This window comes from Littorina saxatilis, linkage group LG5, assembly GCF_037325665.1.
Source record: "Littorina saxatilis isolate snail1 linkage group LG5, US_GU_Lsax_2.0, whole genome shotgun sequence".
NCBI lineage: Eukaryota > Metazoa > Mollusca > Gastropoda > Littorinimorpha > Littorinidae > Littorina > Littorina saxatilis.
Window position 1 is genome coordinate 47,108,776 of NC_090249.1, and position 20,446 is coordinate 47,129,221.

Below are 20,446 nucleotides of genomic sequence, written 5' to 3' on the forward strand. Positions count from 1 at the left end.
GCAGAGGTCGTACACCTTCTATCTGACCGACCGCGTCAACCAAAACACGACACTGGAGTGATGGCCCAAGTTTCGAGAACATAGCTGGACCTGTAGCCGCGTTGGTGAGAATGACTGGGTATTGTGCAAAGGTTGGAGGAAGACTTGGTGTCACCTTTTTTGACTTTGTGTGTCTAGGGGGCCCAGTTTTGACTGGTTGTGAGACTTTTGACTGTGGCTGAGGCAGAGCCTGTTCGGCATCACTGTTAGTGTTACACGACACTTGAGATTGCCACAAGTTCTCAAACGTCGTATAGTTGTGTTCTTTTATTCTACGTCGCCCGTCTTCGCAGCAACAGAAAACAACTCGTCAAATTGAGTTCGAGGATTTATTCAGCATTCAATACATACAACTGCACAATGTAGCAGAACTCAAATAGAAGCTTTTTAACATTCAAATCGCGCTGGCATATATAGTAAATACTCAATCTCGAGAATATTCCAGACCGAACACGATACAACTACATTATACGAGCCGTGCATGGACTAAACTAGCAACATTCTCTTATGACGTACATCAAAAAGCGCCGACGCACCCAATCCGAACGAACGCCACGAACCCACACTAAACCAGCATGGCAAACAACCTGCCCCGACAGGACCAGAAAGTTCACCTGCACTCTCGTCCAAGCATAAACACCGTGCCCACAAAATACAATATCGGCACCTTCCCACAAAGTAAAAACAAGTCAACCACACGCAACACACAAAACCGAACCAAAGCTCAGCAACGGCAGCGTCTCCCAACATTACCCCCAACACCAGAAGAAATTTACCTAATTTCTTTCAATCATTGAAACGCTACTTGTACACATATTATGTATACATTGTGACAAACGGATTTGCACATAGTGTATATTGGAGTTATGTGACTCAGGTGTACAGAATTTATGGGCCACGAACTTTGAGTGGACACCGTACAGTGACGTCACTGACGCATTGCAGTAGTGTCGGTGACCAATCAGAGCAGAGTATAGACCGAGGGGGCGCTGTAAAGATAATACAGGCTCAGAGCTTTGCAGACTGTCGACAGGAGCAGACGTGTCTCCCAGTTGTAAAGTTGCTCACCGGGCGCTAGAGGTCCTTTGGAGACTCGTGTCGCGGTTACTGAATCAGTAGATTCAGCTGCTGTGTTTACAGCACCCCGGGCCGAGTGGGTTCCGGAGATATCCCGGGCTGAGAGCAGTCGCGGAAGCGGGAACGAGACGGGAGGTTCTGCCCTCATGCTCCAGCCGAGGGCTGTGGAGACGCTGGAGGGAAAGACAGCGTGAAGCGCTGCGTAACGGGAACCCCGTCCCATTCCACCACACGAGACAGTTGTGTGGGTGGGGTGAAGCAGTGTGTGCCACTGTATACTGTGAGTACGACTGAGAGAATTTAACCAGCGTGATAGCTGCACAGATACGTTTCCCGAGTGAATAACCACGAGACGTCGAGCGTCGTGGGGTTTGTTATCTGTGTATAACAGAACTGAATAGTAACAGAAGAATTGTTTGAGACAGTGTCTTCGTGTGTTTTGAGACAGACGGGCTTTCACGGAACAAAGCCTCAAGTATTATACGTGTGTGCACGAGAACTGTATATTGCATGACATAATAACATGTATGTAATTTTGTCATGTTTGATTTCTGTATGTTGACAGAAATAGGACTTTCATGTTGAGCGAAAGTGATCTGTAGAATGGATGTAGAATAATATGTTTATGTTGTGATTGAATACTTTAATAGAGGTGCAGGGGCAAAGGGCTTTGCTGTGTTCTTGTCTTTGTGCCTGGTTGGAGTGTTGTGTGTGTGTGTGTGTGAAGAACAGTTATATAGTAAACAGAGAGTAGCACGCACAATTTTTGATAGGAGTAGATATAGATACATACAGACATACACACGTAAATTCCGGCCGTAACATTTGGTGACCCCGATTACTCTGTGTTAGTTATAAATTCATAGTTGTTTCCCTGCTTTGCTAAATTTAATTTTGTCCCCTGTGTTGGATTTTCAGAACTTTTTGGCAGTAGGTCACGCAGAGATTTTTCAGATTGAATAGTTGTGACGTTCATGTCTTGTGTTGTTTTGTTACCGTCTCCAGTTTTACGGTAGTGCTTACTGTATAGTTCTAAGCACTGAGGGAATAGCTTCATTTTTCTTCCTGTGGGGTCTTTCATTTCTTTTTCCTTGCTCTTTTCTGTGCTTTCATTTTGTAAAATAGTTAGAACATTTTTTTTCTTTCTGCTTTGGAATAGGGATCTATCTGTTGTTTATTGCCCTTTGCCTTTGTTGGTTTGATTAACTTTGATTAATTTTGTTCTTTTTGACTTTGAACTTTTCTAATTTGATCTTGGAATTTTTTTTTGTTAGTGTGATTGGTTAGGTTTATTGATTTTGTGGCATTCATTTTGTTGATTTTGTAAGTTTGTTGTAAATAATTAAGAGAATTAGTGGTGATATTTTGATATAGACTTTAATTAGTTTAAGTTTTAGTTTATTATTGAATTGATATTTGCTATGGTAGTAGATTAGGTACTTTGAATTTTTTTTGCCTGAATTTAGTCTGCTGTTTGGAGTGATTATGTCACTTTAATATTTTTTTGTGGAATTTGTTTTATTTGCCTCCAACTACATTTTTTGTTGTCGTGTTGATCTAAATTAAGTTAATCTCATTAGTAGTTTATACATAGTTATTTTAAGTTACTATTTACAACTTTGAATTTAGTTTAGTTGTTGTTGGAACTTTGTTTTTATTTTTTGCTTCCAACTGCGTTTCTTTTAGTTGGACTTTATTTAGTTTGGCTTTGATTTTCTTAATTAGTATTTAGATTGTTGATTAGTCTTTAGTATTTGTGTTTGTATATTTGAACTTTGAATTTTTCCTCCTATTTGTGATTTGGGGTTGTTGTTTTGTTTGTACTTGTATATATGTTTGAAGATTCGTTTTGACTTCATTGACTGAATATTTGACTTTCATTAAAACTGTTGGATATTTTTGCGTGAAATTTACGCCAAAACGTGTTTGGATATAGTCTTGTGTTGACTATTGTATCAGGTGAAAGATTTTTTTTTTGTGGTACAGTTTTCAAGTAGATTACTTGAATTGCATTAATCTTTGAAACTTTTTCAAAACTTTTCTCTAAACTTGGACATATTTTGGTGTGATTTTGAAAGTTCAAAACTTACACAATGGAGAGCGAAGATGATTATGATGCGTTGTTTGAAAAGTTCGTTAAACAGGCAGAGACTTTGGGTCTGGCTGCAGATAAACGTGAGAAATACGTGAAAGAGAGTTTTGATCGTTTGGAGAGAAAACGAGAAAAAGAAAGACAAATGCAAAAAGAAAGGGAAGATGCACAAATTGAAGAAAGACGAAGAGATAAAGAAATGGAACACCAGATAAAACAAAGAGAACTAGAGATTAGGCAGGCTGAACTTAGTGCTGGGTCGCGTGCACCACAAAATGGTCGGGATTCTCACACTAATGTAGGTGCTCGCCCTGTTTACCCCAGACTCCCTGCATTCAGAGAACAGCAAGATGATATAGACTCATACTTGTTCCGATTTGAAACTCATGCAAAATCTCTGGGATGGGAAGAGACAAGGTGGATCACGTACTTGTCTGCTCTTTTAGAGGGCAATGCATTAAACCTATACCATAGCCTTGCTGCTGCTGGTGAACTAACATACCAATGTTTGAAAGAAAACTTGCTGAAGAAATTTCAGTGCACGTCTGAGACATTTAGACAAAAGCTCCGAAATATCCGTCCAAGTGAAAAGGAACCGTTCCAAACTTTTGGGATTGAGTTACGACGATTGTTTGATCGTTGGGTTGCGCTATCTGACATAACCACAGATGTTGATGGTCTAGTGAACTTGATTCTGGGAGAACAATTCCTTGAAAGCGTTTCAGCTGACTTAGCAACTTTCATTCGAGAGAGAGGTCTTGTTAAACTTGATGATATGGTCACAGCTGCCGAGAATTACCGTTTATCACGAGAGTCAGGATATACTATTTTCCCAGCTGGTTCCTGTGTTCAGGAAGAGTATGTTAGCTCTGCTTTTGCACACGATGATAATCACGGGGGTGATCAGGAGTTACCGCGAGTTGGTTCTGGTTTTGCTAAGCGTAGTGATAACCAGAATGATGAGAGTTCTGGGAAAGTGACGTCTGATGCTCAGGCATATCCTCAAGGTGATGCATGTAAATCACGTAAACGTAGACGTAGTTGGGCAGGTGATCAGAACCATGATTCATTTCGACCGATCAAGAGCATTTGTTACTTGTGTCATGAGAAAGGTCATAAGATGCTACAGTGTAGATGGCGGACACATCCTGTAAATCCTTGCCTCGCTTGTGGTTTTGACGGCCATAAGTGGAAATCGTGTCCGTACAGAGCAATGGAAATTCAAGCGCTGCGTGAAGTGGGTGAGAGAATTCCTTCACCCCGAGAAAAAGACACTTGTTTATTGTGTTTGAGGAAAGGACATTGGGCAGTACAATCATGTCCATGGCGTAACTGGGCTCCGGAAGCTAGACTAAGGGAAGAAAAGAAGCTTGAAGATGAAGAGAAGAAGAATGCAGTTGTTCCGGAGATCGTTTCTCCAGTTAAGAAAGTTGCGGAAAGTTTGAAGTTGGAACATGGTAGTGTCAACGGGAGTGAGTGTACAGTACTCCGTGACACGGGTTGTACGATTTCTGGAGTGCGTAGTGGATTGGTGTCAAAAGACCAGTTTGTCAGTGGTAACGTCACTTGTAAGACATTTGGTGGGGAGGTCCTTACTTATCCTCAGGCGAAAGTTAAAGTTGAGACACCTTATGTGTCGGGTGAAATGGTTTGTTGCGTCCTGAATGATCCTGTCGCTGATTTGATCATAGGCAACATTCCGGGGATTTCAGGGAGTGCAGACTGTTTTCCTGATGTTGAGGGGGTTACAGCTAGTACAAATCGTGCGCAGGAAAGGAGAAGAAACCCTCCTAGTAAACCTTTGGTTCGGACTCCAGATCAGAAGGTTGCGTGTTCGAATGAGAACTTGGCAAAACAACTCAGTCAGTTACAGGCAGAAGTGAACAGATTAAAGTCTAAGTCAAGAGAGACTACTGCTGCTGTAGGCCATGGTGGCAATCGCAGAAAGAGGTCAAGAAAATGGTTTGCTTGATTTTGACTACTTGTTTGTTTGGCATCAGGAACATGAGTCGTAGGACTATGTTGGAAGAGTCGTGGACTCAAGATAAGAAAACTAAAGATGCTAAAGAAAGACATTACATGTTTGGGCTAGAAAGCAACATGAGTGGAACTTGTGAGTTAAAAGAAGGAAGAAGTACTTTATCATACATAAAGTAGTGTTATTATACATATGTGATCAGTGAATAAGAAAGTAGGTTTCTTATGTCAGCTACGACAGTTTTGATCCGTGATGGAATGCGATATGAACATTGCAGTTCAGTGAAGTAGTTACCCTCTTTTACCTGTTAGCCTAAAGAAAAAATAACCTTGGTCGGTCATTTTTTTTCTGGGAGGAGGGGGTAATGTGACAAACGGATTTGCACATAGTGTATATTGGAGTTATGTGACTCAGGTGTACAGAATTTATGGGCCACGAACTTTGAGTGGACACCGTACAGTGACGTCACTGACGCATTGCAGTAGTGTCGGTGACCAATCAGAGCAGAGTATAGACCGAGGGGGCGCTGTAAAGATAATACAGGCTCAGAGCTTTGCAGACTGTCGACAGGAGCAGACGTGTCTCCCAGTTGTAAAGTTGCTCACCGGGCGCTAGAGGTCCTTTGGAGACTCGTGTCGCGGTTACTGAATCAGTAGATTCAGCTGCTGTGTTTACAGCACCCCGGGCCGAGTGGGTTCCGGAGATATCCCGGGCTGAGAGCAGTCGCGGAAGCGGGAACGAGACGGGAGGTTCTGCCCTCATGCTCCAGCCGAGGGCTGTGGAGACGCTGGAGGGAAAGACAGCGTGAAGCGCTGCGTAACGGGAACCCCGTCCCATTCCACCACACGAGACAGTTGTGTGGGTGGGGTGAAGCAGTGTGTGCCACTGTATACTGTGAGTACGACTGAGAGAATTTAACCAGCGTGATAGCTGCACAGATACGTTTCCCGAGTGAATAACCACGAGACGTCGAGCGTCGTGGGGTTTGTTATCTGTGTATAACAGAACTGAATAGTAACAGAAGAATTGTTTGAGACAGTGTCTTCGTGTGTTTTGAGACAGACGGGCTTTCACGGAACAAAGCCTCAAGTATTATACGTGTGTGCACGAGAACTGTATATTGCATGACATAATAACATGTATGTAATTTTGTCATGTTTGATTTCTGTATGTTGACAGAAATAGGACTTTCATGTTGAGCGAAAGTGATCTGTAGAATGGATGTAGAATAATATGTTTATGTTGTGATTGAATACTTTAATAGAGGTGCAGGGGCAAAGGGCTTTGCTGTGTTCTTGTCTTTGTGCCTGGTTGGAGTGTTGTGTGTGTGTGTGTGTGAAGAACAGTTATATAGTAAACAGAGAGTAGCACGCACAATTTTTGATAGGAATAGATATACAAACATACAGACATGCATACATAAATTCCAGCCGTAACATACATAACAGATTGAAATCCAGGTATGTACATTAGTCTGTTGGAGAATGAACACAGTTTTACTCACATACTCGGCTGAGAAAATCTGCTCCAACATTGTCTGAACCTTTGATCGATTCCACTCGCATATCAAAGTTCTGCAAGTACATCACCCACCTCATGATACGATTATTCACAAACTTCGCAGAGTTCAGGTAGGTGAGGGGTTTGTGATCAGTCTGAAGCACGAATTTCACCCCTTGGAGGTAGAGTTCAAATTTCTTGATTCCCCACACGATGGCTAAACACTCTTTCTCCATGGTCGAGTAGTTCTTCTCGGCTCCTGACAGCTTCTTGCTGGCATAGCTGACCGGAAACGGTTTACCTCCATGCTCTTGCATCAGCATGGCGCCGATCCCTTCGTCCGATGCGTCTGTACGCAAGATGAACTCTTTGGCAGTATCAGGAAGGCGTAGCACCGGGTCTCGTGACATCAGGTCGCGCACGGTCTGGTATGCCTTCTCCTGAGCTGGTCCCCAGAGTATTCGGTTGGGGCATCCTTTTCGGGTCATGTCCGACAAAGGCGCCGTTATGGCGGCGAAGTTTGGAATGAACTCTCTGTAGTACCCAGCCAATCCAAGGAAGGATCGCACCTGCTTCTTGGTTTCAGGACGTGGCGCATTGAGGATCTTGGTGACGTTTTCCAACAAAAGCCCCTTTTGACCTTCCTTCAGTGAATGACCTATGAAGTCAACGTTGTCGGTCCCCAAAATGCACTTGCTGGGTCTCACGGTCAGATTGGCTTTTGTCAGGCGGGAAAACAGTTCCCTCAAAGTCTCCAGATGCTCCGCAAAGGTCTCCGTGTGGACTAGCAGATCATCCCAGTAGTACACAACATTCTTCATTCCTTTGAGCATTTTTCGCATTCCCCTCTTCAGGGTAGCACCACTGTTCACCATGCCAAAAGGCATCCGCAGGCACTCATACGTTCCGTCTGGAGTTGCAAAGGCGGTCTTTGGTATGTCCTCTTCGCGCACAGGAATTTGCCAATATCCCTTGCTGAGATCGATCTTTGAGAAGATCTTACTGCCAGTTAACTGTCGGAATAGATCAGTTGCCGTCGGCATTGGTTCAGGGTCAAACACGGTGATCTTATTCACTTTCCTAAAGTCAATGCATACCCTGTTTGTGCCGTCTTTCTTCTTGACCACAACAACGGGAGATGAGTAAGGGGATGATGACTCACGGATGACCCCCATCTTCAACATGCTGTCAATGTCCTTCTTCAAGGATTCCCGAGCCTGAAACGGGATAGGGTATGGTTTTGAGCGAACAGGAACGTCAGATGTGAGGTGGACTTCATGTTCGACCAAGGACGTAGAGCCTGGAACATCAGAGAACCTATGGGTGAAGTCGCCCATAAAATCATGCAGCTCCTTCTGCTGGTCTTCCGTCAGGTCAGGTCCTAACTTGACGTCATCCACTCCCTCTTTCTTGTGGAGGTCTCCCAACTCCAGTAGTTCCTCTCCGTCGAACTCGTCTAGTTCGGCTGGTTCTTCCACACTTGCTGCGACCTGTACTGCTTCCGGAGGTCTCTCCACATACAGTTTCAGGAGGTTAGCGTGGTAGATCTTGGACTTCTTGCCGACATTCACCTTGTAGTCGTTGATCCCTACCACGGCCTCAACCTCGTATGGGCCTTTCCACTGCATCAGTAGTTTGTTGTGATCAGTGGGAAGCAGTATCAGCACTTTGTTACCTGGTGTAAACTTCCTGTTTACGGCTTTGCGGTCGTAGTAGTGCTTTCCGCTATCCTGAGACTTTCTCAAGTTTTCTCTCGCAATCTCGAGAGTCTCCTCCAGTTTCTCTCGCAACTCGAACACGTACTGGTAACTGTTCTTCACTTCAGGTGTGTCCACATCTTTCGTCCACAATTCCTTTAGTATCTGCATCGGGCCTCTCACGGTCCGCCCGTACATCAGCTCGAACGGGGAGAATCCAGTGGACTCTTGTGGCACCTCCCTGTATGCAAATAGCAAGGCATTGATGTAGCGATGCCACTGCCTTGGCTGCTCACTGCATAGTTTCTTCAGCGTGGACTTCAGCGTCGCATTGAATTTTTCGACCAGCCCATTGCACATCGGGTGATAGGGTGTCGTAGTCAAGTGACGAATGCTCAGCAGCCTGTTGACCTCTTCCATGCATTCAGAGACAAACTGTGTCCCCAGGTCTGTGAGGATCTCTTCAGGAACCCCAATTCTGCTGAAAATGTCCACAAGTGCCTCGGCAACAGTCTCGGTGTCAATTTTCTTCAGAGGCACGGCTTCTGGGTACCTGGTTGCATAGTCTACCAGGGTCAGTACCCAACGATGACCCGCTTCACTTGGCGGTTTGATCTCGCCGATGAGGTCAATGGCCACCCTCTTGAAAGGTCGGTCGATCAAAGGCATCTTCTGCAACGGCACTTTCGGGACCCTTCCTCGAGGTATGGTTTTCTGGCAAATATCGCACGATCGGCAGAATCGAGTCACATCTGCATGCATTCCTGGCCAGTAAAACGCAGCCTGGATTCTGTCCGATGTCTTCTTGACACCCAGGTGACCTCCCATAATAGAGTCGTGGGCCACCTCCATCACCTGGCGCCTAAGTGGTTGAGGCACCAGAACTTGACGTAATGGCTTCCCACCGTTGACTCTCGGGTGCTGGAACACTCTGTACAGGATCTTGGCCTTTACTTCAAAGTGCACAGTGCCTTCGCCCTTAGTCATCTCCTTGACAGGACGACTCCTGTACTTTGTCAAGGTCAAATCAGCTTCCTGTAGCTGAATCAGCCGATCCCTGTCCACGACAGCAGTTGCAGAACTGTTGGTGACCCTGAGTGGCGTAGTTGTTTTGTCCTTCTTCGCCTGGGCTCTGGTCGTCACAGCGCTTACAACCTGCGGCTGGTCGCGGCGATGCACAGTTGCTCTGTCATCTCGTAACAGTTCGCTGACATCTTCATTCGCGAATGGCAGTGGGTCTTCCTCCTCAGCAGCAGGCTGAGCTGAGCCCATTCTCCATTCGAAATCAGGGTCATCAGGACGTCTCGCACCCCCAATGTTCCCAATTAGTAGATCGTACAAGGGCTTCTTCAGGCAGACGGCCTCAACTTCTCCGGTGAAGTATGGAGTATCGATCTGGATTTCTACCACTGGTGCCTTCACGCATTTGCTGTCAGCCATGAGCGTCCACTTGAAGTCACCAGTGAACTTCTCTGTTGGCACCAGATCCTCTTTGACAATGACTCCATTGCAGCCCGAATCTCTGAGAACAGTCACTTCCTGCTTCTCAACAAATCCCTTCGACACGGGCATGTTCGACACTGACACAGCTGCGCTGGCGACGACAGAGATTGACCTGCCATTGGCGAGTAGAAGCTGGCCATCAGATATACATTCTTCCACGTCCGATGGTGTAGCCACTTGCTCGGCAGCCCTTGGAAGTATGACGCTGCTCGCACATACTTGTTGGTTCGAGCCACTCGTTTGCCTCTTGTTGTCGTAATATCTCCGTCGATGTTCTTGCGCTTTGTCATTGACATGTCCGTTATTTTTCTTTTGGGGACAGTTGGCGACTCGGTGGCCCTTGGCATTGCAAAGGAAACACGTTATGTTCTGCCCTTCATTGGATGATGGTGCGGACTCAGTTTGTCCCTTGGCAGGTTGGTTTGCCTGGTTCCCGCTCTTCTGGAAAGGTTTTGATGACTTTGACGTCCCCAGGGTCCTTCCATGAGCAATGAGATAACGCTCAGCAGCATCAGTAATGTCCTTCAAACCCCGCAGTTTTTGCTCTTCCAAGCGGGTCGCCAGGTCCTTCGGGCAGGCATTAAGGAACTGCTCCTTCACGATCAAGTCCCGCAGACTCTCGTATGACTGCTCTTCACCTGATAACTCCACCCACTTCTGCAGGTATGACGACAGGCGCTCCACAAACTGGCTCGGTGTCTCTCCAGACAATGGCTGGCATTCGCGGAAGCGTTGACGGTAGCCCCTTTCAGTGAAGTTGTAGCAACGCAACAGAGCTTCCTTCAGTACATCATAGTCTCTGGCGTCATCGTTTGAGAGTCTAGTGTAGACCTCAAGTGCTGCCCCAGTCAAATGTGCGCTGAGTTGAATCGCCCAGTCGTCGCGCTGCCATCTAGCACTCTCAGCGAACCTCTCGAATCTTGCAAGGTAGCAGTCGATCTGGTCCTTCCCGTCAGCGAATGCTGGAAGTTTCGGTGCCCTGTGTAACATTTGCTGCTGGTTATCTCTTTGGCGTGGTGCCTCGTGCTCAGTTTGAACACGCACCATTTCTGTCTGAAGCTCTAAGCGCTTGGTCTCCATTTCTATCTGGAGCTCTAAGCGTTTCAGCTCCATTTGCTTTTCTTCACGCTGCGCTTGTCTTTCTTCACGCTGTGCTTCTCTTTCTTTTTCTTCACGCTGCGCTCGTCTTTCTTCACGCTCACGCTGCGCTTGTCTTTCTTCCCGCTCACGCTGCGCTTGTCTTTCTTTTTCTTCTCGCTGCGCTTGTCTTTCTTCACGCTCACGCTGCGCTTGTCTTTCTTCACGCTGCGCTAGCAGTTGTGTCTGGGACTCGACGAACTCCGTCAGCTGCTTGCCTTTCAGTCCCAGTTCAACTCCTTTTGCCCAGAATTCAGCCATTCTGGTCTTTTCCGGTGCGTTCGTCTGTATTCTTTCACAGCCACGAACGTAGACGAATGTAGTCTTCTAAAAGAACACAGTCTCTACTGCACCTCCGATGCTTCTCTCGTCGCTGTTCACCTTCGTAGACGCAGGCTGCCACCCTCCTCGTCTAACGTGACGGCGCACTCTGCTCACGATACGTACACGACGTACCCCAGTCGTATTTCGTAGTATTAATGCACTAGCTCCGCGACGAAGTCCGTCTCGTCCAAACGGCAGCTAACCTCTGTAATCCCGATACACTCCGGCGTCGCTCACCGTACCGAGCTGCGGCGATTACCAAACTCTTCACCAGTCACACCGAATCCACGGTTCCGTAGTCTCAATACTGATCCCTCAGGATACACCCGATTGATGGCTACCTCCTGTGACTGTCTTGACGCTGGTCCTTGTTGCTGGAAAACCCTTGGCGTTAAACGTAGATCCTTGGCTTGGCCCCCAATTGTTACACGACACTTGAGATTGCCACAAGTTCTCAAACGTCGTATAGTTGTGTTCTTTTATTCTACGTCGCCCGTCTTCGCAGCAACAGAAAACAACTCGTCAAATTGAGTTCGAGGATTTATTCAGCATTCAATACATACAACTGCACAATGTAGCAGAACTCAAATAGAAGCTTTTTTACATTCAAATCGCGCTGGCATATATAGTAAATACTCAATCTCGAGAATATTCCAGACCGAACACGATACAACTACATTATACGAGCCGTGCATGGACTAAACTAGCAACATTCTCTTATGACGTACATCAAAAAGCGCCGACGCACCCAATCCGAACGAACGCCACGAACCCACACTAAACCAGCATGGCAAACAACCTGCCCCGACAGGACCAGAAAGTTCACCTGCACTCTCGTCCAAGCATAAACACCGTGCCCACAAAATACAATATCGGCACCTTCCCACAAAGTAAAAACAAGTCAACCACACGCAACACACAAAACCGAACCAAAGCTCAGCAACGGCAGCGTCTCCCAACAGTTAGCAATGGGTGCTTTTTTCTTCCGCTGACGGCGGCGTTGAGTTTTAAAAATGTCATCGCCTTCTGTGCTTTGGGAAGGTGAAATGTTCCCGTCTTCTGAGGGCACTGCTGCGTTGTGGTTATTGACACTGGCGTCAGCGTCAGAGTGGTTGTTTGAGCTCTCTTTTGTCTTTTTTGAGCTTGTTGGAGAGAAGCTGTCGGAATCTCTTAACCGTTTTCGGGGTGTGCAACACAATGTGCTGTCCATAGATTCAGCAGGGGTAGAGGTAGCCAAAGGTGGTTTGTCGCTTATGACAAAGGTGGCAGTGGCCATTGTGAGGGCCTTTTGGTGTTCAAATGCAGTGAGGAGTACTCAGAGAACAGTGTGTTTGTGTGTAGTTGTGAGCGACCTTGGTAGAGGACCCTCTAAAAGCGAAATGACTAGAAAATAAGCTTTGGTATGAGCACGCGTCTCGCACTGTTAAAAGAGAAAAGAAGGGATGACAAAAGCGTCCCTTGACAAAGAGTGAGCTGAAGCTCACCCTCTAGTGACTTTCACTTCTCTCCCGAGAATCACGAGGACTCATGCAGGGCGAGTGGAAAAGCCACCAAGGGCAGTTAAAAAAGCCCTCTCTGGGTCTATGCCAAGAGAGCTGTGTCGTGTGTTAAAACACACACAAAATGTGATTGTCTCCCTTTACCATCAGGAATTCGGGAAGAAATCGTATTTTGAGCACTGACTTGGCTATGTAAGCTCGAGGTACGTTAAAGCAGTCGCTATGTAATCAGCATGTCTGCTTGTGAAAGACGCACTCTACGGGCCAGCAACTGCAGTGAATTACTCGTGCTGAGTCTGAGGACAAATATGACCCCGATGGCGACACCAGCAGCCAAACCCCGGCCATCACAAACAGTTTTCCACATCTCACGGGTGTGCTGTCTACCGACGTCCCAGAAACATTGAGCTACTATAAATAGTTCACGCTCAAGGCAGAGAGACAACTGAACTCCGTCAACGCAGAGCAGATTCTGTGAAAGGGAGAGTACTGTGTCATCCTGTCACATACACAGGTAACGGTGGACCGACAAGGATACAAGCAGACGGACATAAATACACAGAGAAACAGGTCGTCTTGCTGCGTCTTCTTTCTCGTCAGCCTCGACACTGCAAGAGTACCACAGTGATGTTTATTTCGCAAACGATAGTGATATAATGAGTCAACTGTCAGGGGCGGATCGGATCACATCAATTTTAGGGGGGAGGGGGGGGGGTTCCAAATTTCTGTTAGTGACAATTCGACGACGCGAAGCGTTTTGTTGAGGGCGCGAAGCGTTCGAACCTCTTTGGGGGGTCCGGGGGCATGCTCCCCCGGAAAATGTTGATATAAACGAGGAAAATGGAACAATCTGGTGCAATCTGAGCCAAGAAACTCCCCTAATACACCTTCCCAAAAGTAAATTTAAGAAGACAAATTTGGATCAAAACAAGGACAATTAATCGATCAGGTGCAACCTGAACCATCAAATTACCCAACTACTTTCCAAAACCGTCACTTAGAAGACAAAAGCCGGCTCCTAGGGGGGTCCGGGGGCATGCCCCCTCCGGGAAAATTTTAATAAATATCAAGGAAAATGGAGCAATCTGGTGCAATCTGAGCCAACAGTTTTTCTTTATTCTCAATTTTTTTTTTTTTTTTTAGGTGAGAGGGGGGGGGGGGGTTCCGAAAACCCCCCCCCCCCCCCCCCCCCCCTGGATCCGCCCCTGACTGTTACCGTTAGACTCCTAAGTGTTTGTTTGTTTGTTCCCGCATGGGCAAGGGCTGATTGTCAACACATTGCTCATATTAGTACCCTCCTTTGTGCGTTTTCTTGCTCGTCAAAAGAGGTTGCATGGATACATCCGTGATTTGATTGAGTTTAGAATTTGCTGGCAGAGAGGTCAAGACAAATAGAGACACACGTACTCCTAGATTCACGCACAATGGGGCAGCCACAGACGCAAATACATAGATTCACGCACAGACAGACAGTCACTACCCCACCCCCTCCCCCCTCCTCCGTTCCGTCCCTTCATCCCCCACCCCCAATCAACACCGTCCACTGAAATGCTGTTCGTTTACCAACTATACAGATATATTTGTGCTCATAATAGAGCTATTTAGGCCAGTTGTAACTAGACTTACATGAACCGCAGCAACCATCTCCTTGGTAGGGTTTGGCAGGAAGGCCAGAGAGGTCAGCCAGAAGGTCGCCTGAGCGTCCTTGACCTCTCCTGTGGTCAGCAGGTCATTCATCATGCGCAGAGAGGCTCCAGTAGCGGCCATAGGAAGGGCGTCCTGGAAGAACTTCCTGCAATGACGTCAGACAAACGATAATATGAAAGCATTTAAAAAACAAACCTAGAATGGTAAGTTATTGGAGCGTTTGATTTATGACAAAACAAAACGTTCACAAGAAAGTCGACCAAAATATTGGTCTTTAAAGTGGACAGAGAGACAGGAAACACTTTTTTTTTTCTTTTTCTTCTTTTCTCTTTTCTCTCTTTCTCTTTTTTTTCTTTTCTTTTTTTGAACCTCAGTTACAATATGACTCGCTATGAGTATGATACTGTGAGCGATGCTGAACAGTTTAAACACAAACAGATTGGGTTATAAATAGCAATAATATCATTCTTTCGTTTAACATGGACAATCTTCGAAAATCTCCCTCTCTTGCTCTCTCGCCCCACCCCTCCCTCCGCTCTTTCTCTCCCTCTCTCTCTCTCGCACCCTCCCTCTCTCTCTCTCTCTCTCCCTCCCTCCCTCTCCCCCTCTCTCTCTCTTTTCCCCTCTCTTAAGGAAACACTTATGGTACAGATAATAAGCTTGGCTTCGAAAGCTTTGCTGAGGCTCAGTATCTGGCGAGAGTGGAAAAGGATACTGATGCATACATCTTGTCACACCTGCTTGAGTAAAATGCCAGTAACATTTTTGGGTACTGGTACAACGATTCTGTTTAAAGCCATATGTACTCGATGACTATACACGCTAATTGCTTTACCAACAGCTGGAGACAGACTAAATTAAGTTCCCTGCAAAATATTGTGGTCTAGGACCCCTTAAATGTTGAGATATTTGAATTTTCATTTTGATCTGGATCGTCCTATTTATAGATTTGGCAACACATGTAACGTTGATGCAAGGGAGAGAACACCGCGGCTTTGTTGACATCCTCACTTTTTCAGAGGCTAGAACAAGCTGTAATGCATGTATTATGGTCCGCGCATGGTGACGTATCGTCATTATATGGTCTTATGGTGCGTTTGACATCGATTGTGGGCAAACTACACTTTGTAAACACGGGAGTGCGTTAGTATGCCTTTAAAACTATTACTTTCAGCAGCATATATACCCTCGTATGTTTGATACAATCAAATCTCAATGCAAATTTCACATGCGGCCCTCACACACGCACACACACACACACACTGACAACACACACACACACGCACACCACACACACACACACACACACACACACACACACGCACACACACACACACACTGACACCACACACACACACGCACGTAAAAACACAAACACACCATGCCAAGGCCTCAAACACTCTGTTGTTATCGCCCTGATTATTTAGTAGCATCCGTCGCGATATAACCTTGAACGGTTGAAAACGACGTTAAACACCAAATAAATAAATAAAATTTAGTAGCATTCTTTTTTTCTGACCTTGTTTTCTTGGCGTTGTCCGTGCAGATTCTGTTTTTCTGCAGCTGTCTGTCAATGTTCTGAAGGTCGGAGTAGCCAAGGTTACGCATCAGATGCACCAGGTCTCCAAAAATGTGAGGAACCTAGAACACATTTGGACTGTCAAATAAATAACACAATTTCAAGTTTTGTTAATTAGATAGGAGAGACATTTCAACTGGATTTCTTTGAAAATGTGTTGGGGAAAAATGTAACACTTGCAGTGTTGCTGGCAGATTCATCAAGATGGATTGCTTCTCAAGCTTGTGATCTGGGATAAAAGCCGTGTATGGGGTTCATTGTCACACTCAATGCATCACAGAATGGTCACTCTACTTTCAGTATGAGACGTTACTTCCACAGGGCTAATTCGGGACATATAGCCTAAAAGAGACGAAAACACTCAAATGAAAGGATAAAGATCAGATTTCATAAAAGTTACCCTCATGGAAATTAGGGCTGCTTTCTCCCTGGGAAAAGCGAGCAGCCATAGTACGGCGCTACCTTTTTCTTTTCTTTTTCCCCTGCATGCATGTATTCATGTTTCCAAGCCCCGAGACTTTCGTTGTAAACTTGGATTCTTTATCCTGTGCATGCGTGCACACGGGGGTGTTCGGACACTGAGGAGAGTTTGCACCTCGCCGAACGTTGGAATCGAACACACGCCGACAGCGACAACTGGTTTTGAAGCCAGTGCCATTACCGACTGAGCTAATTCCCTGCCCGAAAGAGGTTACCTTGAAAAGTTTTGTTTGGTGAGGGATGAGAACTTGCTTACCTGCGGCCGGATGTCCACCTTGGTGACCTCACAGATCTCCTGCAGCTTGTCCTTGACGTCATTAAAGGCGGACTGGCCAGTGGTCATTCCCAGCTTGTGTTCGTACACCAGTGTGGTTCGTCGGCTGACCTGACCTGGACACAACACAGTCACATCTCATTTCTACATCAATTCAATATCGAGTTCAATCTGGCTTCCTGCATCCTAGGTGGATGATACAGAAAATTACTTAATTCTTAATGAGATACAATACCGATACATGCGCAGCCTGGTGGTGACCTTACGAGTATGTTTCCTCTGCTGATACGACTTAGTCGCCGGGACAAACTTTATTCTTTGTTATTTCCCCCAGAGACACACACACAAGGAGTAACAGAACTTCTATGTGACGCCATCATTCGCATTTCTGACGTGTTCTCTATTTTTGACATGCGAGATTTAATTTTAGACGGGAGGGTCAAGAACAGACATCTTGGTTTGTCCAATCGATGTCGTATCTCATTAAGTCCTTAAATTCAGCATTCAGAAATATCTGAATTCAAAGCTGACAATTGACAGCCCACCTTTCTGCGTCTTAACTCCTGATGACTTGCTCCTAAAGGTTAGTGTCTGCGAGGCCTCTGTGACGGCGCCACTGGTCGCCTTGGAGAAAGGCCTGAACACGTGCACCTCCTGACAGCTGCTGCGCGTCAAGATGACGTCACTCTGACTGACGTCATGCTCGCATTCGTGGCTGCTCTTCATCAGAGGCAGGGACTGCAGGCTCTGCGGAGGGAAAATTCAATACAAGGCTTGTAAAAAAAAATCGCTAACAGGGTTATCACAGATCTTGAATGGATACCACGAAGAAAAAGAAACGGAATACATTTTAACCCACTGCCACTAACACATGTACTGGTTTTAGTTTTTTGCTAATTTTCTAACATGTCTTCTTTGGCTACCTCTTCATTCTTTTCACTACTAGGTCCACAGCAACTGTGTCTTTCTGTTTGTCTGTCTGTCTGTCTGTCTGTGACCGGAATAATTGAAATATGACGTCTTTTCTGTAAACAAATGTTACCCCCAACAAATTAAACACACTTACATTAACACCAACACATAACAGTAGTAAATTAGTACAAGTATGTGCAACCTCCTCCTCTTCCTCCGCTACTACACTCTAAACTGAAGTGTTCCATTTTTGAACACACTTTCTGTAACCATTTTTGAACACCCTTTCTGTAACCATTTTTGAACACCCTTTCTGTAACCCTTTTTGAACACCCTTTCTGTAACCATTTTTAAACACCCTTTCTGTAACCATTTTTGAACACCCTTTCTGTAACCATTTTTGAACACCCTTTCTGTAACCATTATTGAACACAGTGTCGTATTGAAGAAGCAAAAGGTAGCACGCTGTAAACACATATTATTATTATTATTATTATTATTGTGATCATTTTTATGCGCCTAATCTAGATATAGCCCTAGGCGCTTACATATTAATTTCTGCTGTTTGAAACATATACGCAGGAGAGCAGATAAAAACTTACATCAGGCGAGTGGTAAGACGCGGAGAGAAGAGATGTACGGTAGCCGTGTCTGTCTGTGCACGACAACATGTCCTTGACCTTTGACACTTTCAAGGTCTTCCAGCCTTGCTGGGTCGTCTTGTAGTGAGTGGGGCAGTTGCCAGTCACGTCAGCCTCAAAAAAGCAATTAAAATAAATCAGCGTGAAACCATCATAGTTACGGGGAATAGGTGTGTGTACGATTGTGTGTGGTTGGGAGGTGGGGGTGTTAGTGGTGGGGGGAGTTTCATTTAAAAGTTTATTCTAACTTCTTTTTTTTTTAAATCAGTTGCCGGTCACGTCAGCCTGAAAAACAACCAAATGAAAAATCAGCGTGAAACCATCATAGTTACGGGGAAATCGATAGATGTTACATGCCGAGTCTCAGTAGATATTAAAAATAATGGTCGAAGTTAGCGGATCATGACCAGGGCCGGACCAAGTTCGTTTGAGGGGGGGGGGGGGAGTTCCAACTGAAGGCAGGGGTCCAGGGGCCGCCCAGGCCCCGGTGAGGTGCAGGGGCAACGCCCCCATGGGGGGTCTGGGGGGCAAAGCCTCCCAGAAGCCGAGAAAATTTTGCATTTGTGAGGTCATTTTTTGGTCTTTCCTTTCAACTGGGAATCAAAATTACACATTTTCAACACTAACAAAATACTTCATATATTCATTTACCATAGTGGTTCAGTGGAATAATCCCAAAGACATATATGCCTAGTAAATAAGTCTGACAGGACTCTTTACTTTGAATATTACTATGATGATGGACTTATAACGGGGAGGGCAGGCCGTTGTCGACTTGATGTTGTTCATAATTTGAAATAGTTTTAGAAGACCAAATAAACTGAGGGAGTTGGGGGAAGAGCTTAAAAAGTCCACATTTTTTTTTCTCTGAGAGGTACATTGGATGGCCAGGGGGGGGGGGGGGGTCCGGAACCCAGGAACCCCCCCCCCCCCCCCCCCCAGATCCGGCCCTGATGACCGCGAACTGATACCTTTGTTTTTAATATCCACTGAGACGAGGTGTGTGACCTATTTATTCCTCCTTTCTTTAGAAAAACAACAACAATAAAAATCAGCGTAAAACCATCATAGTTACGCAGGAATAGGTGTGTGTATATGTGTGGTGGGGGGGGGGAGTTTCATTTAAAAGTTTAGCCCATCCTTTTTTAAAAAAATCAATAACCAGATACATTTGCTCCAGCCTCCTTACTTCTTATATCTTGACTGGGATAGACCTAAATAACACAAATGTTAAGCCTCATGGAGACTGCCATATGAACTGAAAAAGGAAAGTAACTTGCTTCGGTCCCGGATAGCCAATCCAAGGACGAAATACAAAAATAAAAACATGAACCAACCAACCTCCGTCGTATGTTCCTCGCGGTCCAACTGACGCATGGAGTTTTGGAATGACGTCAGCACGCCTCGCTTGATGTTGAGCGCCCAAATGTCCTCGTCATCACCCGGGCACAGCTCACCCACTGCGCCATCGTGAAACGCAAAGCGCAGTGATTGGCCCTCCAGCGCGCGCCTTGCACGTGACATGTCGTCTGCGTTCACCATGCGGCTCGGAGTCTGCTCGTGAGATCGCTTGATGCTTACATCCGTCAACTGGAATAAGAATGTAAGAAGCATCGAGTGAACAGATCTTAAACTGCACAGACCCAAAATAGTTTTACTCAGAAGGAGCACAAGAAGAAATGGATGGACTGTAGCTGATCTGAGTTCCCTACAACACAAGTTCAGACAAAGAACTGCCAGGAATGGAGAAAGTCTAATGTCTAATTTTCTGTTCATAAACTCTGTAAATGTACCTCTATTTCAAGACTATCTTCTTTTTCCGACTTGATTATCTCATATTTTTGTTCGGACTAAAAACACACCAAAAAATGGGGGGGGGGGGGGGGGGCAGGGAGGGGGAGTGATCATAATATAGTTGGTGGCCTGCTGGCTCCGTTGGTAAAGCACTGGACTTGTGATCCTGGGGTGACAGGTATGAATCCTGGCACGCGGGACGCAGAATCAGAGACGATATCCATGTCCCACCCCCGTATCACCACAGTGGCACGTAAAAGACCTCGGTCATAC

General features: G+C 45.7%; 1 protein-coding gene and 1 long non-coding RNA gene across 2 annotated transcripts in view; one reads left to right on the forward strand and one right to left on the reverse strand.

The window, feature by feature from the left end:
• The window catches only part of LOC138967312 (uncharacterized), a 534,423-nt gene that overhangs the window by 165,455 nt on the left and 348,522 nt on the right, over positions 1-20,446 (forward strand). The window lies entirely within an intron of this gene.
• The window catches only part of LOC138967301 (uncharacterized), an 88,943-nt gene that overhangs the window by 56,615 nt on the left and 11,882 nt on the right, over positions 1-20,446 (reverse strand). Inside the window, exons 4-9 of the mRNA XM_070339832.1 lie at positions 19,721-19,969; positions 18,341-18,493; positions 17,372-17,573; positions 16,809-16,942; positions 16,013-16,134; positions 14,473-14,638 (exon numbers count right to left, since the gene is read on the reverse strand). Coding sequence (XP_070195933.1) covers positions 14,473-14,638; positions 16,013-16,134; positions 16,809-16,942; positions 17,372-17,573; positions 18,341-18,493; positions 19,721-19,969 — 1,026 coding nt within the window. The remainder of the gene's footprint in view (positions 1-14,472; positions 14,639-16,012; positions 16,135-16,808; positions 16,943-17,371; positions 17,574-18,340; positions 18,494-19,720; positions 19,970-20,446) is intronic.